Raw genomic sequence first — 24,695 nt, 5'->3', positions numbered from 1 at the left:
GGGTGATTCTGCAAGTTCAGTGAGGTCAAGGTTGTGAATGTGCCACACAGAAACCCATGCCCACTCTGAGCCAGGCCTGTGCTGGGCACCCAAGCAACCAGGGCAGATTAGTAACCAGTCCCTGCCTTAAGATGCTCACAGACTAGTGAGGGGTGACTGCGGTGGGTAGGGAGTGGACAGAGCTGGTGGGCAAACGAGGGGGCTGCCTGCCAGGCTGGCGCTCAAGTCCTTGCACAGAGCCAAGGCAGACTGGGATGGTTGGGGTCAGGCTGGACTTGACCCTGTGGCTGGCAGGGACCCACTTGAGGTCAGGGGCCCAACGGCCTCACCTTTGGAATACCGAGTGGCCCCCCTCCGCCCCTCCCCCCAGCCCCGGGAATGTCAAGTGCCCAGTTGAGGGAGGCGGCCCTGCCCTGTCCCTTCAGGGAGGCTTTCCACACTCTCTCCCAACCCCTCACCAGACCCTCACCCTGGGCTCCCCAAGGCACCCTCTGGTCCTGCCCTGCCCCATGCCCTGCCCCCGCCCCTCTCCTGGCCAGGCGTTAAGCCCCAAAGGGACCAGTAGAAGGAAGGAGACCAGGTCCGAGGAGAGAATCTCTGGGAGATGCCACGCCAGCGCTACAAATTCCAGAATCCTAACCCCCTGAGAAAACTGAGGACCCGACCCGGAGAAGCCATCTGGCCAAGGTCACACAGGGGAGGAGGGGGAGGACAGCTGTGCGCAGAGGGATGGAGAAGGAGTTACCCAAGTGTGGCCGAGTCTGCTTGCCGTTGGCATGCCGGCGGCGGGGCCGGGCAGCTGTGTGGGCGTGCAGGGGACAGTGCGGGAACGTGTGAGGGTTTCTCAGACCGTGTGTCCGGGAAGGATGACACAGTGTGAGGCCGCGGGGGTGGGGGGCGGAGGGGGTGCCAAGAGGCTCCGAGAAGGTGCGTGCGCGAGGCCGGCTCCAGCCCAGGCCCTGAGCCCCCGGCTGTGCCCGCCCCGGGACCCGCCCGCAGCCCCCGGCGGCCTTTCTCCCCAGACGCAGATGCGCGTGCGCGCAGGATGCGGGGCGCAGGGTGCAGGGTGCGGGGCGCTGCCCGCTGGCCTGGGGACCTGGGGGTGACGCGCGGCCGCGGCGCCGCAAGGACACAGCAGGCCAGGCGCGGGGCGCAGGTGCAGCGCGCGGGGATCCGTGTCCCTCCACCTGCCAGCCGCGCCACCTGCCGGGCCACCCTCCCCGCCCGCGCCCGCGCCCACCCCGGCAGCGCCCGAGCGCCCAGGGCACCACTTACCCGGTCATGGGCACGGCCGCCGCCGCGGCCTCGGTTCCGGCGGGCGCTGTCGCTAGTCGCTGCGGGCGGACGCCCGGCGGACAACGATCCGCTCCAGGGACCGAAAGGCCCGGGCACCAGGCGGCCTGGCCGGCAGCGCGGGCGCGACCCTCCGCGGCGGGCGAGGGCTGCGGCCGAGTGCTCCCCACGCTCCGCACCGGCGGCGGCGGGCGACGCGGCGCGCTCGGCTCCAGCCGCAGCTCTGAGCGCGGAGGGAGGGAGGGAGGGAGGGAGGGAGGGAGGGAGGGAGAGGGGGGAGGAGAAGGAAGGGAGGAGGGAGCGGGCGCGGGGGGCGGCGCGCGGCGCGGGGGCCGCGGGGCTCCGGAGCCACGCGGCTCCTGAGCTACGCGCCCGGTGCGCGCCCTTCTGTCCCCCAGGACGCGCGGCGGTGCCCGCCCTTCTTGGCCTGGCGGTGACCCCGGAGGGCTCTGGCCAAGGGGGGTGGGGGTGGGCGCGGCTGGGTACTGGGGGGCCCTGGCACCGGGGAGCTCAGAAAAAGGGCACCGAGCAGGCAGGCTGCCACTCCCTCTCCAGACTGCCCCTGGGTCTGTCTCCTTGACAGTCAAATGGGGCGTGGAGCTGAGTTGCTGATTTGTAATGTGGGGTCCATGCCCCCCTCTGCCCCTCACCCCCGCCCCGTGGCCTCCGAGGAGCTGGTGATCCTCAGGAAGCTGCCTGCTAACAGTTGGGAGGAAGACACCTAAGCACCAGGGTAGCTGGAGCTTGGGACAGGTTCTCAAAGTCAATGACCCCAAAAGGTTATCACACAAAGACCCTTATACAGGATGCAGAGAGATCCTGCACACAGGTGGACACCCAGAAGCAGAAACACAGGGACACACATTCGCAGACACAAGGGGAGACAGACACACAGACAAAACTCCAATGTGGAGAAGACCCCCATACGCCCAAACACACGTAGGCACATCTGTGGACAGAGACCGGAGTGTGTGCCCATGGACACCCAGTGGCCAGGCGGGAGCTGGCCGGCCGTGCCTCTGGTCCTTAAAGCCCCAAGCTGCCCAGCCCCAGGGACAGTGAGTGCCTCCGAACCTGGATCAGGCCTTGGCCCCCATCCGTGAGCAGCGAGCAGGAGTGCGAGGGCGTGGGAGCGGCACAGGAAGGGGGCTGAGTGTGAGTGACAGGCCCACGGTGAGCATCACCACTCCAGAGCAGGCAGGTAGAAGAGGCTTGGACACAGCCACTAATTGTTTCTTGCCTTGGACAGACAGGGTCCCGGGGTGTCCTGTGTGCCAGGCCTGGTCTGGGCACCGAGGACACAGCAGGGACCCCCAAACAGGGAGCTGGCGGGCAGAGCATGAACTCAAAGCATCGCAGTTGGGGTAAAGGCCCAAGGAGAGCATGGCAAGGGGGGAGACGAAAGATGGTGCTGGGAGCTCAGGGAAGGCTTATTTGAGGAGGTGCCACTGTGACAGACACCTAAAGGACACGAAGGCACTGCAGACCCAGGGGGTCTTCCCTGGGTCAGAAGACTGGCACACCTCCCCACGGTCTGTCTCTCAAGCAGGAAGCAGCTGTTCCACGGACAGCCCTTGAGATCTGGCACCTCTCAGTGCAAGCAGAGGTCACACTTACGTGTGCGTGTGTGTACACACACACACACACACAGACTTACACATGCTGACATATCCTCAGGGATGTGGACACACACATGCTGACAACTCTCACAGTGCTGACACACTCACATGTGCTGACGCACTCACGTGCTGAGAACTCTCACACGTACTGACACTCTCACACGTGCTGACACTCTCACACGTGCTGAGAACTCTCACACGTGCTGACACTCTCACACGTGCTGAGAACTCTCACACGTGCTGACACACTCACACGTGCTGAGAACTCTCACACGTGCTGACACTCTCACACGTGCTGACACACTCACACGTGCTGACACTCTCACAGCCGGTGACACACGCTCACTCAGAACGATCCCTCCCCCCCACATGCTCAGTTATTCTCACACCTTTACACGCTCACTAGTCACACATAGTCACACACTTGTACACATTCAGTTATTCACATGCACTCACACTTCCTCACATAGTTATTCACATTTATTCACACTCACACCCACTCTTACCCACCCAGTCACACTCACACCCTCCCTCATGCCTCTCACACAGGCTCACACAGTTGTTCACACTCTCTCTCTCACACGCACACTTCGGTCATGCACGCTCGCTCACACGCACGCTCCCCTTGCACTCCAACCCTGGCCGCTTTTCCTGGGATTTGCCCTCTGAGAGCCAGCTGGCTGTCCCGGTTGTTGCTCGGCTCTGGCCCCCTCGGCCCCTCAGCAGCCCTGGAGCCCGGTGCTGCCCCGGCAGCCTGGCACTGTTCTCCTGGCCACCCCCGTGCTCGGAGCCGGTGGTCAAGCTGGGCCTTCACTGGGCTGGGTGATGGGGTGCCCTGGGCATCCACACTGGGGAAGAGGAGCCCCAATCGGTGGGTGGCCTCCCGAGAGCCCTTCCCCCAGACTCAGACCCCCCTTCCCGGCCTCCCACGGGGGAACAGGCTCTCTGGGGTCTGGCACAGGGGCCAGTCCTTCCATCCCAGACCCGAGGCCCCTGGCCTCCCTGGGCCCTCGCTGGAGCTTCCCTCGGGCAGGGGGTGAACCCTGGACAGTAGCAAACACCAGCCTCTTAGCAGACATGTGTTGGCGGCTCTGGGAGGACAGAAGTGGTGGAGGAAGAAATGGGTGCTGAGAGGGGAGGCTTGGGAGTGGCTGAAGAGAAGAGAGAAGACTCACTTAGGATTGTGTCACTGTTTTCCCTCGGGGCCGGGGGACATATTATCACTCCTGGGGGCGGTGCTCATTTTACTGATGGCTGCTGTCCAAACGGGAGCATTGGCACTGGCACGTGAAGTGCGTCCTGCTCCCAGACCTCAGAGCCGGCTGCCTCTTCAGCCCTCACTGTTGTCCCCCTTCCCAAATGCTTTCTTTCCCAGGTCCTCGGCCACCACCTGTCCCCAGGCCCCTCCTCTCCGTGGGCCCCGCAGCTGTCGCCCCTCCCTTGCCCGGTTTCGCTCCTGCCACTTTTGGTGTGGCGGTCACCGTCTCCTCCGGGGACAGCAATCCTCAGCCCAGCCCTGAAATGGGAGCCCCTCTGGCTGGGCCCCGGGTCCCCCTCCTCTTCCCACTCTCTCCCTGGCTGAGATCACAGCCACCACCCCCTGGCTTCAGGGGCCACCAGCGTGCCCGGACCTCCACGGCCAGTGGTCCCCTGCAGCCCAGGGAGGAGGGGCTGAAATGCCCCTGGAGAGACGTGCACATCCTAACCACCCCCAGCCTGCACTGCGTTGGGACCCTGTGTGGAAATAGGGCCTTTGCAGATGTAAGTTCAGGATCTTGAGATGGGGAGACAATCCTGGGTTATCTGGGCAGACCCCAGATGTAGTGATAAGTGTCCTTATAAGAGGGAGGTAGGAGAACAGTTGACACACAGACACAGCAGGAGGTCTTGTGAAGACAGAGGCAGAGACTGGAGTGACACAACCACAAGCCTAGGGATACCTGGAGCCACCAGAAGCTGGAAGAGGTCAGGAAGGACCCTCTTCTAGAGTTTTTCGAGGGAGTGTGGCCCTACTGATACCCTGATTTTGGACTTGTCGCCTCCAGGAACGTGAGAGACTCGATCTCTGTTTGAAGCCGCCCGTGTGGTCCTTTGCTACAGCAGCGGCCCCAGGAAACTCATACCAGCCCTGATCTGGCAGCAGGAGCTGGGGCCCTTCAGTGCTGGAGCTGCCCTGGGCTCTCCGGGGCCACAGTGGCTCTGTGCCACCCCTGGCGACCATGCCCTGCCCCATGTGTCTGGAGTGGAGCTGGCTTTGCCTCTTCCTGAAACCTCTGCCGTCCCCAGACTGGAGCCCAGAGTCAGGAGCCCATGGGAGTGGGGTCCGCAATGGATGAACAACCTCCCAAGTTCTCAGAGTGGGCCCCTCCACCACCCAGGCCCTTCAAGGAGGGGTTGTCCCTCTAAGTGCCCTGCCCCCAGCCCCTGCCATGGCCTGAGGACACCTGGCTGGCTGCCCCTCCGACAAGCCCCGACTCGTCTAAACCCAAGCAGTGGATTGAGCTTAGGCTCCAGCTGGACCCGGCTACATCCAGAAGGCACCTGACCTGCAATAAGTACTTGGAAATATCCCCCACCTCAGCCCCATGTCACTCAGAGTCAGCTCCTTGGTGGCCTCTCCTTTCACAGGACAGCCCTCCCCGAGCGAGACACTGCCATGACTTTCATTGCCCTGGGTGTGTGTGTGCACGCACGTGTGACGGCCCCAGCTCACCCTCTGGATCAGAGCCCTCCTCTGAGTGCAACCACACGTCCACAGCTCCCCACGTGCTCCTGGCCCTCAGGGGGCATTCTCCAGGCCCCGGGGATGCCACACCCCACCCTGCCCACTCCCTAACTCTCACCCCACGTCCAATCTGCACCCAAGTGCAGGCTCCTACTCAACTCAAGGTCGACTGGACCTGGCCCCTCCCCCATCTTTCCTGCCCCTTTCCTGCGGGGTTACCGAGGCTTTGGGACTGCACACCCCTCCGCCCATCCACCTGCCCACAGTTCACAGCAGAGCATCCCAGTCCTCTGCAGCTCTGCCACCTAGGGCTTCCTGGGACCGCAGCTGGGCCCTGGGCTCCACGGGGAGGAGCCTTGCATGGTGTACAAGGCATACGGCGAAGTGTACACGAGGGACTGTTGGCTGACAGAGATGTTGCCATAGGCTTTTTCCAAAGGCCAGTCAGTCTCAACTTTTGTTTCGTTATTACTATCATCTAATAGTCTGCAACACACTCGATACCAGAGTGAGGCTAAGTGGGCCGTTCGTCTTTTTTTTTTTTTTTGACTGCGCTCAGGCTTTCTCTAGTTGCGGTGAGCGGGGGCTACTCTTCGCTGTGGTGCGTGGGCTTCTCATTGCGGCGGCTTCTCTTGTTGCGGAGCACGGGCTCTAGGCGTGTGGGCTCAGTAGTTGTGGCTCGTGGGCTCTAGAGCGCAGGCTCAGTAGTTGTGGTGCACGGGCTTAGTGGCTCCGCGGCATGTGGGATCTTCCCAGACCAGGGCTCGAACCCGTGTCCCCTGCATTGGCAGGCGGATTCTTAACCACTGCGCCACCAGGGAAGTCCCCTAGGGCCGTTTGTCTTTGACCTAGTGCTCTGGGTACGGAGACCTCCTTTCCAACCATGATCCCCAAGCCCTCGTGGGGTGCGGCCCTGTTCAACTCCCTGGCGCCTGCAGTGGGGCCTGAGTGGTCCCCTGGGTCCTCACAGCCACACTCTGGTCTAGCAGAGTGTGGGTCATGCCTGCATGGAGCTGTCCCCTCTCGTGTGTGGTGACCCACCAGGCCTACGGGACACCTTCCCTGCGGCCCAACCACGGGGTTCTCCTCTGTGCCTACCAGCATTATTACACCGGTCCCACTAGCGTGTCATGGCACCGGTGTCCCAGGGTAAGAGGGAGGCAGGGAGGAAAGGAAAGGCAGCAAGCCTGGAGAAAAGACAGTGATCCACAGGGGGCTGAGGTGAACCCACACCACAGGGTCCGGTGCCCAGACCTGCCCGCAGAGAAACAGCCCGAGGGCTCCGTGTTTCTGTCTCCGCCAGGCCCTGTGCCGGCTGCCCCTCCTCCCACCAGCGAGGGGACTTGACCGAGGCCCTGACTCCTGGACCCCCGCCAGTGCCCTTGCCCTGAGCCTGCCCAGCTCAGCAGAGATTGCCGGGCCATGGAGCACACGACCCAGAATAGTGCTGGGGTGCCAACGGGTGACATTCTATCGCTGGGCCACCACACTGAGCGGTGCCTCCCACCCCCAAAAGGAGAAATCCGGGGGTGCCGGGTGCCCCAGGGCCAGGCCAGGCAGAAGGGTTCTGTGCACGGAGCCAGCGCGCGGCGCCTCTGGGTTCCTCCTCTCCTGGGCTGGCACTCCGGGCGGCCCCGCCTGCTCTATTTTCATTGGTGGCCCACGGCTGCTCAGGGAAGCCCTGGATCCCATCACCTGGGCCAGAGGCCCCTTGTGTACAACGAGGGAAGAGCAGCCAGGCCATAGCCTGTCTCCTGTTTAGCCCGCTGGGCTTGCCGTCCAAGGGGCATTTCTTGGGGGACTGTCCCCCCCTACTCCCTTTCTGGGGCAGACCTGTGTCTCCAGGCTTCACGGGCTGTGCCCTGGATCCTCTCTTGGGAACTGGCACCCACACGCTGCGACCTAGGCTTGGCTGTGCTGGCACACAGGGTGACCTACTGGGTGGTCGCTGCGCTGGGAGCGCAGGCCAAGCCAGTACAGGCAGGTGCGCACAGCACTGGGCCCTGTCCCCGTGAGGCCTGGCTCTCCTGGGAGTGCGCCCCCTGGTGCTGACACGGGTGTGGCACACAGCTCTGACCTCAGCCGAAATCCGGTATTGTGCTGAGCCCCCAAACCCCATCAAGACAGGCAGGCAGGGGCCCCTAGGATTTCCCGGCTCCCGCTCGGTTGGGGGGAGTTTCTGGCCTGGCGCTCTGCAGCCAGCGGCTGCTTGGCAGACACTCTGCTCTGGGAGGGCAGACGCTACCTCAGCCGGCCCTGCTTCAGGAGCCCAGTCTGAGGATAGCCGGGTCAACAGAAGTGACTAGAAGGGACGGGAAGGGGGCAGCCTGGGGCCTTCTGCCTGATTGCGTAGGGCCTCCTGGTCCAGCCCCGAACCTGGGGGTGCTGAGCACCCTCACTTGAAGGCAGGGAAAGCAGCTAATAGGCAGCCCAAGGCTCCGACTGGGCACGGAGAGTTGGAACCTGGGAGCCAGCCACAGCGGACCCCCATGGCTCCCGTTTCTTTTGGGTCCCCAGTCCACCCCGAGACGCTGCACACGCAGCCGTATTGCACAGTGTTTCTTTAATTGAAAGACAACAACCGACCTCAGAAGCAGCCCCTCCTCAACCTGGGCGTGATCACTCGGAGCCCTCACTACCCCAGGGGCTGGAAGGCAGCGGGAGGGGAGACCTAGCCATCGTGGGGGAAAGGGGGACAGTGAGAAGCGTGATGGGGACTCTGGCGGGATGCTGGGTCCCACCCAGGGGACAGACTCTCAGGGTCTGGCTGAGTCCAATGCTCCCCCTGGACTGTGGAGCGCGTGGTTGCAGGATCATCCAGGCTTGGGGGCGAGGCCTGGGTGGGGTGGGGGGCAGCTGTCCCCCACCGCAGCCCGCCTGGGTAGGGGCTGGGCAGAAGCCCAGCGAGACAGAGACCAGACCCAGCCCAAGGATGTGAGAGAGGAGAGGGAGGACGAGGGAGGGACAGACGGAGAGACAGAGAGAGACGGACAGGACTGATCCAGGGGCCAGTAGAGCAAAGAGGCTGGGATGGATGGCCGTGAACTCACAGAAGGATGGCAGGGGGCATGGGAGGAGAAGGGTAGCAGGCCAGGCCGAGGAGGGATGTGTGCCAGGCAGGTAGGGTGGGCTCAGCGGGGTCTGCTGTCTCCATCCCTGGCCCCCCAGACCCAGGGACCATTTTCCTTGGACTGGAGCCACAGACAATTTGGTTTTGGGGTGAATGGGAAGAAAGCTTCGTGGGGGCACCTCTGCGTGGTCATGATGGGGGAACAGGGGTGGCTCTGAAGCTAAGGGGCGTGTGATGGGGGCCAGGCCCCACGCCTCACCTGCACACTTGGGAGCCAGGGCAAGGACGTCGGGCGGTGATGAGGGGGGTTGGGGATCAAGGGCAGGGCTGGGTTGGGTGCAGTTGAGCATTGGCTTCGCTCCCTTTCTTTGCTTCCCCCCCTCAGGACATCCACTGTGCTGCCCAGAGACCCCACCCAGGCCACCTTGGCGGCTGCTGCCACCTCTACTTTTTGTAGTTGCCAAACTGGATGGCCAGGCGGTCAGTGACGCAGCGGAAGGTGGCCGGTTGCACCTCCCAGTAGGGCACGGGGTTGCTGAAGAGGCTGATGCCATTGTAGTAGGCTCGCTTGACCCCGAAGCCCACCGGGCAGAAGTCATTGACGCCCACCTTGGTGATGTTGTTGGTGTGCAGATAGACCACCTGGGGGCAGAGGGGTGTGGCTCAGGCTCAGGGCAGTGGCCCAATCGCCCCGACCCCCCTGCCTGAGTCTGTCCTGCCTGGGTATGCCAAGCAGAGGGCAGAACCCCGAGGGCTGGTGCCCTCCCTCCCGCCTGAGTCCCATCCCACTGCCTCACGGGCCACGTTTCATTGTGTTGCATCCATGCGGCCCTTTGGGGGCATGGAGGTGATCCTCCCATTGTCTGGAGGAGCAAACTGAGGCTTGGGTATGGTTGTTGGGCGGGTGTTGGCCAGCGTTAAGGCACTGGTGTGTGACTGGGTGCTGGGATGGGGAGCTCGGGGGGTGTGGGTGTGAGGTGAGGGGTACGTGGGGCATGAGTGGTGGGGTGGGACTGTCGATGTGGGAAGGATGGCTCACATAAAGTCCCTGGCCCTCCCTCGGGGTTCCCTGGGCTCTGGGTTTGCCCCCAGGGAAGCAGCTTCCCAGTCCAGAGCCCCAGGGGCGTGAGAGGAGAAAGAGCCTCCTCCTCCCCCGGTCCCCCAGCTCCCTGAAGCCACACTCTATGGGACACGAGGGTCAGGAAGTGAGGACCCAATGACGGCAGGGAGGCGCTCAGACTGCAGCAGCGCCCTCTAGAGGCGGCAAGGACACGGCCGCTAGAGGGCGCGCTCGGCCTGGCCGGGGGGCTGCTGCCGCTGCAGGTGGGCGGTCCCCACGCAGGGCTCAGGCGGGCTCCGGTGTACTCGGCTCTGACTGGCCAGCCGGCGAGAATGGCGGGTCTCCTGGCACGTGTGAATGGGTTGGAAGCAGCGACTGAGGTCCAGAGCAGGGCCGAGTACGACCAAGTTCATCCATGTGGCTGACAGCCAAAGTGGGGGTAGGGCCCCTGAGAGAGCCCCAGGCCAGGCCCTGTATCCCCTCATCAGCTCACTTCGTGCCCTGGGCTGTCCTTGTCTTGTCGCAGATCTGTGTACCCCCGTGCCCAGACTGTCCCCTGACCTCGTGGGCACCCACCTGCGAGACCTGCTCTTCCCTCACGACCTTGCTCCCCCGGGCCCCGCCCTCTCTGCTGTCCACAGTGGCATCCCCACCCGACCCTCTTCTTCCTCAGTGCAGGGGGTTGGCACTGAGGGAGGGATCCCTGAGACTGCTCCTTTCCAGCGAGGTCCTATTCCACTCTGTACCCAGACCCCACACGTGCTGGGCCTGAGCAAGGAGGGCCATGGGCTGAGGGGCTGCCCTGGGGATGTAGGCTGCTCCCCTCCCCCAGTCTTAGAGAACCCAGCACCAGGGGCTGCCCGCTCCCTGGCTCTCACCTGGAGGAGCTTGAGGTCCGGAAGGCCAGCAGGCACCCTGGACAGCTTGTTATTGTCCAAGTGCAGTTCCCGCAGGGTGGGCAGAAAACTCAGGCTCCCATTCTCAATCATGCGGATCTGGTTGTGGCCCAGGCCCAGCCTGCGAAGGGGTGGATGAGAAAAAGACGGTGTGGTGGGGCCCACAGGCCACACGGCACTGTGTGGACTCAGGCCCCCCCGGCCCCCCAGCCCACCTGTACAGCTTTGAGTAGCGGAGCAGATCCTCCAGCTCGATTGCCTGGATTTTGTTGTGGTCCAGATGGAGTTCATTCAGGGTCTCGGGGAGGTCTGCCAGGAAAAGAGGATGCTCTGGGCTGAATGCAGGAGGGGAGGCCATGTGCGTGGGCTGATGCTCTGTGTGTGTGTGTGTGTGTGTGTGTGTGTGTGCACGCTCCCACGCTTGGTGGAGCAGAGACCCTAGCTCTGCCCCAGGTGGGGAGAGGGGCAGCCAAAGCCCTCCCTGAGTAGACTGGGTGCCTCCAGATGGCTCCAGGCCCCCGACCTGTGTCCATGTGTGCTTCGAAGGCCAGGTAGAGTGGGAAGCAAGGGCTGCCTTCCTACCTTTGGGGATGCCGGTGAGCTTGGCCTCAGAGATGCGCAGGTAGTTGAGCTTCAGGCCATCGAAAGCTCCAGGTTCAAAGCCACTGTTCTCCAGGGGGTTCCCACCCATCTCTAGGAGAGAGACCCCCTCAGCCCTGGAGCCAGGCCTGGGCATCTGCCCACACACCCCCGGAGCCTGTTGGCTGCCTGGCTTGGGCTGCCCTAATGGGCCCTGCTAATTACCTGCTCCCTCATCTCTCCCTGAAAACGGTGCCACTAATTTACTAACGCAAGTGGACTAAATGCAAACTCCTCTCTATTCAAGGCCACTAACTCCCAAGGGCACTGGGCCTGGCATCGGCCTTAGGGGGCAGAGGGAGCAGGGAGAAAGGGAGGGGTGACAGAAATCAAGGCTGGGCTCCCCCGCCCCCCCAGCCCCTGGCTGGCTGGCTGGCCGCACTGGCCCTTTCCTTTCCCTTTCCTTACGGGCCCTGAGTTTCTCTTCACCTTCCCTTGGCAGCTCTGGGGCGTGCTCCTAGACAAGCCTCCAGAAAGTTCCGTGAGGCCCAGCTGGCTGGTCCATGGCTGTCCCGGATAGCCCAGCGCCCAGCTGCCCTGGCTGGCAGAGCCCCCCTCCTTGACCCTTCTCCCCCATCCACTGCCACCGCCGGGGAGGGGTGACGACCGCCCCTGGCGGGACCTCGCTCACCGATGCAGTTCATGTTGCGAAGCCCACTGAACACGCCCTTGGGCACCTTGCGGATGCGGTTGTCATGGATGCGGAGCTCCACCAGGGAGCTGGGCAGGTTGGGAGGGATCTCCACCAGGTGGTTCTTGGAGATGTAGAGCTTCTGCAGCTTCCGCAGGGGGCTGAAGGCCTTCTCGTGGATCTTGGAGATCTTGTTGCTCGCCAGGACCAGGGCCTGAGGGGGGCGGCATGTGCTGGATTGAAGGCCCAGCCCCCACCTGCCCGCCTTCTCCGCTCCCCCATCCCCTGCCGCCTGAGCTAGCGATTCACGATTAGCAGTTATCAGGACTTTACAGGTGTTTGAGTCCCAGCTCAGCCTCCAGGAGACCCGTCTGTGCTCCCGGGCAGAGTGGAGATCGGGGAGCTGGCGCTCAGGCCCAGCAATACCACTGCTGCTTAGCGTAGCCTGCCGCTTCTCTGTGTCCCAGTTTCCCCACTTGCACCCTGGCTACAATGAAATCTTTTCTCACTGTGTTGCTGGGAGGAGTCAATAAGATGAAAAGTTTTCAGTCAAGAAGGGAATTGGGCTGAGTGATCCTGTCCTGCACTTATGGCTGCTGACACCTGCACATGTGCCCTGGGACCCTGGGCACTCCCACCACAGCTGCCTCCAGACCTCTCTCAGGACTCCCCAGGTCCCTGGTCCCCTCTCGCACTCCACAAGTATGTGCCCACACCCATCTGGACCCAACCCCCCGTGCTGCGGGCCTGCCACCTCCTTGCAGCCCCTCGGAAGGGCCAGGGTGGGCTTACATAGAGATGATGGAGGCCTTTGAAGTCATCCTTTCGGATCTCAGAGATGTCGTTGTTCTGCAGGTCCAGCAGAGTGGTGTCGGGAGAGATCTCTTTGGGCACAGCCTTCAGACCTGGGGGCCGGCACCACTGTCACCAGTGTGAGCCACGGCCGTGACCCCAGAGTGGCGCGGAGCTCAGGGACTCACACGCACGCGGACCCGCACGCAGGGACTCTGCCGCAAGTGGGCCAGCGCCAGAGCCGGCAGTTGGAGGGGCTTCTCGCTCCCCGCTTGCTTGCAAGCAGACCGATGGACACCCTCCCACACTGAAACCAGGATTCCCGAGCTGGCCTGAGGTCACCCCCTACCCACCCTCATGCTTCCACGTCCATCCCACTGGACTGACCCAGGTCGGAGCACTGAACGACCCGCAGGTGGCAGTGGCAGCCGAAAGGGCACATGGCGCTGTAGGTGGGCGGGAGGGCGTCCAGGTCTGGGATGCCCGATGTCGTGTCGGCGCCTGAAGCCTCCTCGTCGTTCAGCATGGGCAGCCCGTCGTCCAGGGTGAAGTCCCAGAAGCCTTTTTGCTCAAAGGGCAGAGCCTGGCTCAGGGCCAGCAGGGCCGCAAGAGGCCACAGGGGCCACATGGTGGGCGTGCCTGCGAGACTGGGGCAAGAAGAGGCCATCAGGAGTGCCCAGCTGGCGCCCATGCCTGTCCTCTGGGCCCTTGCCTGGCTACCGTCCTGAACCCGGGGGGCTGGGGTTCTGCACGTGTTGGCCTCGTGTCCCTCACCCCTCACCCCTCACCGGTGCAGCCAGGCCCTGGGCTGTAGGGGCCGGGAGGGAGGTGTGGGTGGGCAGGAGACCCCGGGGCAGGACTTGGCCTCAGTGGGCAACACTGTGTCTTCCCAGTTGGTGAGTCTGTATCCCTCCAACACGCTCACGCAAGTGCACACACACACACTCACGCAAGCACACACACACTCACGCAAACACACACTCACGCAAGCACACACTCACGCAAGCACACACACTCATGCAAACACACACACTCATGCAAGTGTACACTCACGCAAACACACACACACTCACGCAAGCACACACACTCACGCAAGCGCACACATACACACTCACGCAAGCGCGCGCGCACACACACACGCACCAGCCACTGAGTCAGCCGCAGCCTGCCTGGGGGGTCAGTGAGGCTAGTGGAGGAGGCGGAGAGGGAAACCCAGCCATTTGCCGCCCACAGGCTTTGAGGAATTCAGATTTAAAGAAACCACTGTGGCCCGGGCCACTGCCACATGCTCAGGGCAGCGTGGGCGTGCTCAGGGCTGACTTAGGTGACCACAAGTCGCTTCCTTTCCTGCCTGAGCCCCTCTTGCAGCACACCCACATTTTTCTAAGAGAGTCAAGAGGACAAGGCACTAGGCTGGGCGCGTTGGGCAGAAAGCTGGGCCAGCCCTGGAGGGAAGGTGGAGGAAAGGGGCATTCTCCCAGGCCATGCGTGGAATCCTGGAGATGGAGGGGGCATCCCTTGCCCACCCCCACCTCTGCTCCCCTGGGCCGTGGCTTCCTCCCCTGGCTCAGCCCGCAGAGCCCCAGGGCTCCCACCTCTGCTCCCCCCCTTCCTTCTGCTCACGGCCCGGGCCCCTGGAGAGGCCACCGGAGGGGAGCAGGCTGCTGCCACGGTGGCGGGCAGGTTCAGGCTTGTCCAGAGGCTCCTCTGCTGAGAGACAGTGCCCAGAAGGGGGCTGGAGCCCCTGCCTCTCCTACCACCCCCAACTACCCGCTTTCCTGGGAAAGCCCCAGCCTCATTTTCCCATGTTAAAGAGGAGTAAGTGCGCCTGCCCTGATTGTCTCCCAGGCGTGGGGTGTCTGGGGTTGCCCCAGGTGCAGACGTGAAGCAGCCCCACCCCAGGGAGGCCCTCACTTGGGGCCCATCTTGGCCAGGAGAAGGGCTGTTCAGGGCTTCAGTGGGGCTGGGAGAGCCCCCCGAGCCTGATGGCCGGCTGCAAAGGGGGAAGGAGGCCCCCAGCAGGCCCGGTCGACCTGGGGCTGGACTGGCTGCCGGGGGGGGCACTGCTGCCCCGGAGTCCTCCCACCAGCAGGCAGGTGTTGGGGGCTGTGGCCACCTCCAGACGTGGGTGCAGCAGCTCTGCACATCGGGTTCCCATTGATCCCCATCTTGCCGCCCCTCTCGCACTCCTCAGGCCCCCCACTGAGCTGGTCACGTGGCCTGTCCTGGCTCCCACCATCCTGAGGACGGAGCTGCAGCTGCCAGCGTGAGGGGCCGGAGTAGCCTTTCTGGCAGCTGGGGCCGCAGTCTGCTTGGCAGGCAGAGGCCGGGGGCCCAGAGCGCCACCAGCGGGCCCCGGTGACGGGCTCAGCAAAGCTGCCTACCTGCCCCGGTCACACATCAAAGTGAGGCTCCCTCATGCCGGGGGAGTGCCCAGCCTCCCTGGCTCCTTCAAGCCTTGAGAGCCCACGATGACACTCCAGGTCCCGCCAGCCCCAGGCTGGCCCAGTAGGACCTGGGGAGCCCCCAGAGGGCCTCGGCGAAGAGTTGGGAGAAGGCCCTGGGCTGACCTATCTGGACCACGAGTCCCTCCTTCTTCCCACGGGTTCGCAAACCCCAGGGCAAAGCAGGGTGGGCCTAGGCCTCCCAGGCTTGCCGCTGCTGTGCAGGGCCCCTGCCCAGGGGCTGCTGGACACCCAGGGCTGGGCAGAGGAAGGCGAGGATGAAGGCGGGGGTGGGGGTGAGTCAGGGCTGGAATGCCCGGCAGGATCCTTGGGAGGCTCTGGGATCCACCGTCCACCTGGACAAGTGGGGGTGGGGGGCTGGTCTGGCCAGGCCCGGCGGGAGGCTTCGGGAGGCACTGGGCGCAGACAGGCCTCTTCCAGCCTGGTGGGACCGGGAAGGTCTGGGGGCCTCCACGGGGAGCCTCCACCCGCATCTGGCCCCTCCACCACGGGAGAGGATGGACAGGCGCTGGGAAGGCCAACCAGGGCAGGACTAGCCACTGGGGCCCCAAGTGGGCTCACGGGACCCTCCCCGGGGGAACGGAGGCTCTGGAGGAGGTGAGCCGGCTCCGGGCCGCCGTGCCTGCTATGCTGATGTTGCTGAATCTGGGGCCCCACAAAGAGGCTGAGAGAGGGGAAGGGCCAGCTCCAGTGCAGACTCACTCTGAGGGGGAGGGAGGCTGAGGGCTTGGAGGCCCTACCCCAGGGCCCCGTGACAGAGCACAGGACAAGGTCTGGCTGGTTTTACCCGGCTCCTGGCTGGGCCCAGGCAGTGGGCAGGCTGGCGCGCTTTCCGGCACAGCCCTCCTTTCCCCGGGGAGAACTGGCAGGAGACTCAGCGGCCAGAACTGTGCAGAGTGGAGGGGGCCGACTGGACACCAAGCCCACGGGGGCCGCAAGAGACCCCCACCCCGCTCCCCCGCAAGCGCCAGAAGGAGCCAGGGAGGGGCCTGGAGGGGGCGCCCGGGAGGAAGGCACCGTTTTACCGAGGAGAAAACGGAGGCCTAGAGAGAGGAACCAAGGTTCCCCAAGTCACTCAGCCTGAGACTTGGAGCCCAGCTCAGGCGACTCCAGGCCCCGGGCTTTCAGGCCTCAGCCAGAAGCTCCACACACGGCCCAGGGGTGATGGGTTCTCTGGCCCGCGGGCTGAATGTGGGCAGTGCACAGAGGCTGGGGGAGGAAGCCGAGCTGCAGGGCTGCCTCCCCCCACCTCACACCGGGTCCCTCTCACCGCACACACGTGCAGGAGGCGGGTGGGCCCTCAGCCCCAGAAGCGGGAGCCCCCCACGGACAGCTACTGTGAGACCCACGGCAAGTCCTGCCAGCACCCCCACCCCCACACTACCCAGGCCTTTGGGCCTCCTGAGTGTGTCCCCAAGGACTTCAGGCAGCCTCGAGCCCCATCAAAGTGTTCTCTGAGCTGGATGGGCCCCTCCTCCTCAGAGCGAAGGAAAGAGGCGGTGATGGCAGTGAGGCCTCAGGCCGCGTGCCCACAGGTTGGAGTGAGGGCCGCCCACCCAATAGGGCTCTCCTTGTCTGGCCCTCTGAAAGCCAGCGCAGTCCTCCAACTGGGACTGCTCCAGGTCACAGCCAAACAAGACACACTGGCAGCCCCTGAGAACACGGAGGGGCCGTGCCAGGCATTCAGGCCAGGCCAAGGGCGGCGGGAGCGGGCCTGAGGTCTGGCAGGCCCTGGGAGCTCGCCTGCAGATGTGCGGCCCGCAGCTGCCAAGTCGCAGATGCCGGATGCCTGACGCTGTCCCGCAGCCTCGGCCCGGGTGTCTGGCCCCTCTGAGCAGCCCGACCTGAACCCGGACGCGCGTGCCGTCTTCCACCCCGCCCGGCGGGTCCCTGGGACTGCGGGCCGCCCTTCCCCCCTCCCCTCTGTCCACCAAAGCCTTTGAGGCCCAGCTCCTACTAGCAGGCCAGAGGCAGGGGCGCTGCCCAGAGCTCTGCTCTGCAAGCCAACACGCGGCTGCTCACCGCCTCCCTCCCGGGCCCGAGAGAGGGGACGTGCACCACCAGTGGGTCTCCTGAGGCTTATGCATGTGCGTGCGCGTCGGGGGAACTGTGTGTGGGGTCGTGGCTGCGGGGGGTTGGGTGGGCCCTGAGCCCCGCCCCGTCGGTGTCTGCACGCCAGCCACCCCGAGCCCACCGCCATGGCCTCAGCACGCCTTCCAGCTACGAGGGGAGCAGACATCCAGGCGTGGCTGGCCAGGGCGCTCCTCCCTGCTGGGGTCTTGGTGCTGCTGAGGTGACCGGACAAAGCTGGGTCCTGTGCCCCTGCAGCCTTCAGGGATAGACTTGACCCGGATGTGGGTGTCGGAGGCCAACAGAGAGCCAGCCCATGTGCTGCAGAGCGCTGGCACCAGGGAAGCGGCCGGTGCTGACCAGGCCGGACGTCTCTCCCCACAGCCTTGAGGACTGCCATCACTTCCACCCCCAGCCTTCTGGGAAACCTCTGGAAGGCCGACGGTCCCAGTGCTGGCCTTCTGCTGTGCCAGAGTCAGGCGGCAGATGAGCCAGGTCAGCTGGGGGTCCTGGGCTGCTGGGTGCCCTGCCCCACCCGCCACGGAAGGCTCGCTGCAGAAACCCTGAGGGAAGGGGAGGGTGTTCTATCCCTTCTCAGGGTGGGACAGGGCACTCAAGTGATTTCTTAGCACAGCCCTCCTGAGGACCAGCAGGAAGTGCCATTTCTACCACTGGATGAATGGGTGAACTGAGGCTCAGAGTCTGCCCGAAACTCTTGCCCAAGGCCACACTGTGAGGAAATGGTAGAGCGGGCACACGTGCCTTGCCCCACCCTCTGCCCCCGCAGACTTTGCTGCAGAGCCCAAAGTCACAGAATCCCAAGCTCCCTGGGTTGCACAGGGGGCCGAACCAGCCCCCGGTCCCTGCAGAAGACTCCTTGCATCTCCCCCACTCTGGCTGGGAGGTGACGCTGACGGAAAGCAGGGCCCTGCCCTGTGGGTCCTGCGCCCCCTGGCTTGCATCACGAATCCTCTAGAAACATGGCGTCTCTCTCTGACTGCCACCATCCATAGCTCCCCTCAGCCCGCGGGGCCAGATGCCCCTCCTCGGCCCCAGCGCACCCATCAGGCCAGCCCCAGCCCCTCTGCCTCCGCCTCCAGCTGCAGGGAAGTGGCCTGGAAAAGCCATCATCCCAGCCTGGCCCGGGAGATTCCCCCAAGCATTTTAGGTCCCAGCAGGTGCCAGACCCCACAGGGAGATGCTCTCAGCCTGGTTCCCAGAGCCTGAGGTCCTGTCTGCCTTGCTCCCTCACTGAGCCAGTGACTCTGGCTGGGGTGGACGTAGCCCTCTGCAGCTAGCCTAGGAGGTCGCCGGACCTGTCACCTGTCTCCAGGGACAGGGCTGCCAGAGCCAGACTCCGTCTGCCCTCTGCCCTTCTCCTTCAGGTCCTAGTTTTGTTCCCCAAATCCCTGATCCCATGGCCACTCGGGCCTCTGACTGCTGTGCCCCTCTTGGCCATCTGAGCCACCCAGAGGCAGCTGGTGCGGGAGAAGCAGGGGCCGGTTCAGAGTCGCATGGAGCCTGGCACCTCTCCCAGCCCGCTGCCCCTTGTCCTGCAGCTCAGCTCCAGCCTGGGGTTTCTGCTGAGTTTGGCCTTCAGATGCCGTGGATCAGGAGAGCTGGCTGTGAGGAGGCCGGGTAGAGCCCCAGTCCCCTAAACCTGAGGGATGTGTCACCATGGGGAGGGGCAGGCATGAGTCGTCTGAGTCCCTGGCACCTCCACTGGGCTTGGGAACGTCAGCGGTGCCAGCCTGCCAATGAGCGCGAGCTGGGCTGCTCTGCGGACTGCTATGGGGGCCGAGCAGCCTCTGGAGGAGCTGAGGCTGGTGGGGTGTGGGCAAGTGGGCAGCTTCCATAAGCACCCAGGAGCTGCCCCACCCCAGAGTAGAGAGGGTGGGGGACAAGCCAAACAGAGTCCCAGAGGGCGTGAAGGAAGCCCTGGGGGACCCTGGGGCTGGGGACTCCAGGTGAGGGGAGGACTTTCACCCCAGAACCTTCCATCTGGAAGGTGGGGAGATGAACCACAGCCCCAGGGAGCACTAGGAAGCTGGTTTTGGAAGCCTGGAGAAGGGCCTGGCTCTAGGGCTACCAGTTAGCCTCTGGTCTGGGGCAGGACTGAGCAGACTCCCTCTCCGTCCTCCCAGGGCAGTCCCCTCTGCCTCTCCCCACACTGGCTTCCTCGAAGATAGGATTCACAGAAAAGGTTTTGTGGGTCATCAGGTGTGGGCCCCAGTATGTGAGCAGAGGGGACAGAGGGGGTGGGAGGAGAACTGAGTGCCCCGGGCACCAGCCGACAGGACAGGAGGGGGCAGAGCTGGCAGGGCCCGGGGGTGCCTGCCTCCAGAGGGGGCCCATGCTCACCCCCACCCCACGCTCACAGCAGGGCGCCCCAGGACAGTCACCATCACCCTCCAGCCCCAGGATTTGAGCTAAGCCCTTGGGCTGGTGTGTCCCCTCCCACCAGCAGGGCCGACAGGCATGGGGAGGGGTGGGCAGCTCAGGGCAGGGACCAAGCTCTCCAACCCTGGGGAAGAACTTTCTAACAATCCAGGGTGTTGGCAGGGAAGGAGAGGGGCTCCAGACATGCCACTGAAAGGACAAACAGCCCAGTGGCCTAGCAGGTGGGGCTTTGGAGGCCCCGGAGCTGGGACTGGGGCCCTGCCTGGAGGCGAGCCAGACAGTGCCGGGCCCTACTGGGAGTCTGGGAGCTGGGCTGCCGCCCGCAGCTCACAGTGCTCCAAGGGTGGCCCTGGGGGCCGGCCACGGCCTCAGGCTGCATCCGCAGGCGGCCAAGGACAAGTGATCGCTGGGACAGGCCTGTCTCCTTGGGGCTTCTCCAGGGAGTGGAGGAGGGCTGGTGGTGGGTGGGCCTGGGAAGAGGCTCATGACAGATCCCTCCTCTGGGACTCGAGGACGCCGCCGCCAGCGCGCTGGAAGGGACGCTCTGTGGTCCTGAGTGACTAAGGAATGTTGCTAAAGAAAGGAAACGCTTTCTTGTCTTACGAACACACCCCCTCTTCCGGTCCTTCCCCATTCATGCTCCTCTGTTGGGCCAGGGCCACTGCTGGGATTGGGGGGAAATTGGGGCCAATGCTTGCATGTCACCCTGCATGACGGTCAGAGGGCCAGCACCCCACATTTCTGGGCTCCTAAAATGAGCTGGTACAGAACTGCCACCAGACCCATTGGTGAAAGGGCTGGGCCTCGGACTCCCCATCAGCATAGTGGGGTCCCTGGTCCCTGCTCCAGGGCAGGGCATAAAAGCGGTAGGATGGTTAACGCCCTCTGTGACCCGGATCCTGGGACGTGAAGGTGGGCTGGTCGGTGGGCCAGCCAGGGTGGCCAGGGCACCACTCAGCTGCTCGCTGCCTCACCATGGGGGCCCTCCCTGCTCCCGGCCTTCTTCCCACTGCCCGGTCTTGGCGGCTTGGAGACAGTACTATGGCTTCCTTTCGAGGCACACACAGAGAACTGCCCTCAGAGGCTCACCCACACTGGCCCACGGCAGCCGGACACTGGAAGTTCCACAGAAAGGCGCCTCTGCCGAACCGCCAGCCTTCCCAGGATGTGGATGGCGGTGGTGGCCACGCACTCTCCCTCCTCACCATCCCGCAGCCCTGGGTGCACATTCCTGGGCACCTTCCTTGCTGGCACTGAGGGGGGCCTGAGCATCTCCAGCTGGTCTCAATCTCAGTCAGTCCCTACCTCATGGAGAGCTGGCCGGCCAGGGAGGGGCGAGGGCACAGAAGCAGGAGCCCCCAGAGGGCAGGACTGGCCACCGAATCGGCAACCTGAGTGGCCCTTACGAAGACTTCAGCTGTGTGAGAACAATCTCCCTGGCCTGAGCGAGGTGGTCTGCCCTGCCTGCCCCACCCAGCACCCTGCCCTGGAGGACCCCGAGCCTTCTGCTCCACTCAGCGGAGCGACTCTGGAAGCTCTCACCAACTGGTGCCCAGGCCCCAGCCCCGCCCCGCCCCGCCCATGGAGCAGAGAGGTGCTGTTCCCATCCCCCAGCCTTCCAGCATACTCAGTGGCACACCCAGAGGGCTCCATTCTCCCTTGTTCCTCTCCTGGGTCCCTCGGCAGTTCCCTCAGCATGCCAACCACCTTGAGAGCTTGCGGGACATGGCCAGTGGGCCTGCCCCCTCTCACTCCAATCCCCACGCACTGCACTTGACCATAAGCTATCATCGTCAACATGCAAGTGACTTTGCGGGCTCCCTGGATGCTATGGGGTCAATAGCCGGGGTTTGTCAGTTAGGAGCTCTGAGTCCTGGCCCCAGTTCTGCCCCTGACTGGCTGTGCCACTGTGGGCAGGTTCCTGCCCCTCTCTGGGCCTCAGTTGCCCCCTCTGTACAATGGATGGGGTGGGAGTGGGACCAGCAGGGGCCACGCCTCCCCTCCCAAACGGCTCTGGAGGGCAACCTTGTCGCTACCTTTGTTTCAGAGCCGTAGTTCTCCCTCCATTCCTGAGACGCCCCCAGGCACCAGCGGGGGGCTGCCTTTGGGGGACAGAGAAACTAGCCTGGGAGCTCTTGAACCTCACCCCTTCCTAAAGGTGCCCATCCTGGGATGATGGTGTCCTCACATCTACCCATGGTCTCCAGAAGCCCTCCGGGGCCCCAGGCCAAGCCTGCCTGGCTAACACAGCACAGCCGCCTGAGTTTCCTTCTGCACCCCCCTTTGGAACCTCAATCCAAGGGGGCTCTGGGGACAGAGAGGACTGAGCTGCCCAGGCAGTCCCGCCCAAGGACCCCCCAGCCAGGACTCTGTGGACCCACACCTCGCCCAGGAGGAGGTGGAGGCACGGCATTAGCCTGTGGGTAAGCAAGGAATATCTGGGCAGGGTGCCTGGGGTGTGCCTGGGAAACCAAGTCTCTGAGCCCACGCCGTGGACTAGCCCCAGGCAGTGGGGACCACTCCCCAGTGACGAGCTTGGGCGGGCGCCCAGAGGTCCTCCTAACCAGGGCCAAGTGCAAAGTGCACCCGGGACTTGCAGTGAACTAAGGGGGCCATTGGCAGAGCCAGGGTCCCAGCCGCTCAGCCATGGCTGGATGACGCTCTGGGGTAGCGGCCAAGGGGAAGAACCCCGAGGGGGGAGGCAGAGCTGAGTAAGGTCAGAGGGGTGAAGGAAGGGGATGTAGAAGGTGCCTGGAGGACAGCAGGGAGAAGAGGCAGAAATGGGACAAGGACCCAGGGGGCCGCAGGGTGGCGACGAAGGGGCGCGGACCAGGAGCCTGCAGCCGTGCAGTGGGAATCCACAAGCAGCCTAGGGGCGGGAGAGGGCGGCGAGGGGGCAGCGGGGGAACTGGAGGAGGGACAACGAGGGTGAGCGTGGGGTTGGCAGGGTCGCGGGCATCTCGAGGACAGGGAGGGGGCAGCGGACCCAGGGGTGAGGCAGCGAGAGGAACAGCGGGGACACTGCGGGGCTTGTGGAGGTGGGGGACCCTACCTGAGGAGGGGAAGCGGCGGGCACAGGCTGGCTGGTTGGCAGTCTTGAGGGTCGGGCAGTCCGTGCGTCTGTCGGTCTGTCGGGTCGTCGGAGAGCAGCTGCTCACTCCTGGGCAGTTCGTGGAGAGAGGGAGACAGAGGCGGCGGCGGCGGCAGGGAGGCTAAAGGCTGGGCGGGCGTGCCGACGACGGGAGGGGACGGCGGGGAGGGGGCGGGGAGGGAGGAAAGGAGGGAGGGGGCTGGTGGCGTGGAGAGGGAGGGACAGAGGGAGGGAGGAAGGGAGGGAGGGGGCAGGCTTCCCGGCCCCCCTGGCAGCTTCAGAGGGAGTAATTTTCTTGTAGACGGCTGGGCTAGCTGCACCCCTCCCCCTTTCGCGCCCCAGGACTCCCCCCACTCTGCCTGCCCCCCCTCTGCACCCTGGGGCACACAGTGAAGGGACACACAGTCTAACTCACACAAGGACCCTTGGCGTCTCTGGGCAGGCGCAGCCTCAGAGATTCAAACTTTCCACTATCCGGATGGGGACACTGAGGCCCAGAGAGGGGCGGGAGCTGGCTTGCGGGTGTTAGGGCGGGCAGAGGACAGCGAGAGGGCAGAAATGGAAGGGAGACCAGGGGGAGGTGGCCTCTGATTGCTAGTCCAGTGAGGGGACCCCGGAATTTGGTCCTGAGCCTTCCCAGAACTTCCCAGCCTGGAAAGGGATGAGGGTGGCAGCTGTTGTGGATTTCTGGAAGGGCTTGATCTAGGCTCCCGGGCACGCTGGGCGCCCCACCTCCCAGCCCATTGCAGCCTCTTTTCCCTAAAAAAGAGGAAGCGGTCCTATCTGTGTGATCTCAGGATGGGACTCAGCTGGGGGCTGGCAGGACGCAGCACAGATACTGGGGGTCCTCCCCAGCTTGCCTGCCCCGAGCTGAGGCTCAGAGAAGCTGATTCAGAGAGGAGGAGCCAGCGAGTCATCCTTCTTGCTCCATGTGAGCAGGTCCCCTAGGGTGCAATAACTGCTCTGAGGCTGGCCACTTCCTCGGGGCTGAGCCCTGTGCTGGCCACTTACAGGGGTAACTGAGTCAGCCCACCAAGCGTCCCAGGAAGAGGCCGGCATCAGCCATGACATCCACGCCATCGCTGGAAGCTCAGCCACTTCCCGAGGGCCCAGATGAGCCCAGGGCTGTAGCACGACTCCTCCTTCCTGTTGGGTGGGGTCCCATTCCTCCCCCGGCCCGTGTACCCAGCCTCGGTCATGGGGAGACTCCTGCAAGAGCAGTTTTGGGGAGACCAAGGTGAGGGTTTAGATGGGGCGGGAAACTGAGGCAGGGAGCGACACTGAGATCTGCAAAGGAGAACAGGGAAGAAACCAAGGCAGGCAACACAAGACAGGACAGAACTCCACGGAGAGGAAAAGAAAAATGCATAGAAAGAGAAAAAGCTCAACAGGGCAGAGGCCGAGGACAGGCCAGGGAGAGGCGGGGCCAATGAAAGGAGAACAGGGGTGAGGCCTGAGGGTCCCGTCCACCCGGCCAGCTGTTGTTTAGTCTTTTGGTGCTCAGCTTCAGGCCATCAGGCAGGTAAGGGTCTAGAAAGTTCTGCCACGGGGAGTGGCTGGGCCCAGACCCCTTTTCTGTTCACCAGCGTCAGTTCAGGGATCCCTGGTCAGACCTGGGACACAATGGTGGCCTGATCAAGCTGCCTGCCTGCAAGAAGCTTCCAGGCTGGGCCACAGAAAAGGGAGAAGTAAGAAAAGCAGGGCCAGGCCGGGAACTCCGACTCCTTCTTGTTTTCCTGGGTGAGGCAGTTACAAATGGTTGCGAGCAGGAGACTGGAGAGAACACGTGCCCTTCCAGACACAGGGAGTCGGTTTTGCTTGTTTGTTTGTTTGTTTTTTACTGTTTATTGGCGACATATTCAAACATCTCTGGGTCGCCCCACTGAGCTTCAGCATCCCCTGTCACAGCTGGGGAGGAGGAGAAAGAGGATCCAAACCACGTAT

General features: G+C 64.0%; 1 protein-coding gene across 1 annotated transcript; it reads right to left on the bottom strand.

Moving 5' to 3' along the window:
• Positions 1–8,183: 8,183 nt before the first annotated feature.
• BGN (biglycan) lies at positions 8,184–22,818 on the bottom strand. The gene is made up of 8 exons (XM_079727302.1): positions 22,713–22,818; positions 13,113–13,372; positions 12,726–12,838; positions 11,934–12,147; positions 11,246–11,356; positions 10,879–10,972; positions 10,646–10,784; positions 8,184–9,349 (listed from the first exon to the last, which is right to left on the bottom strand). Exons 2-8 carry the CDS (start codon positions 13,351–13,353, stop codon positions 9,152–9,154), a joined length of 1,110 nt encoding a protein of 369 aa, XP_079583428.1. The 5' UTR covers positions 13,354–13,372; positions 22,713–22,818; the 3' UTR covers positions 8,184–9,151.
• Positions 22,819–24,695: the final 1,877 nt, after the last annotated feature.

Source organism: Hyperoodon ampullatus (assembly GCF_949752795.1).
Source record: "Hyperoodon ampullatus genome assembly, chromosome: X".
Classification (NCBI taxonomy): domain Eukaryota; kingdom Metazoa; phylum Chordata; class Mammalia; order Artiodactyla; family Ziphiidae; genus Hyperoodon; species Hyperoodon ampullatus.
This window is presented reverse-complemented; position numbering and strand designations above follow the sequence as displayed.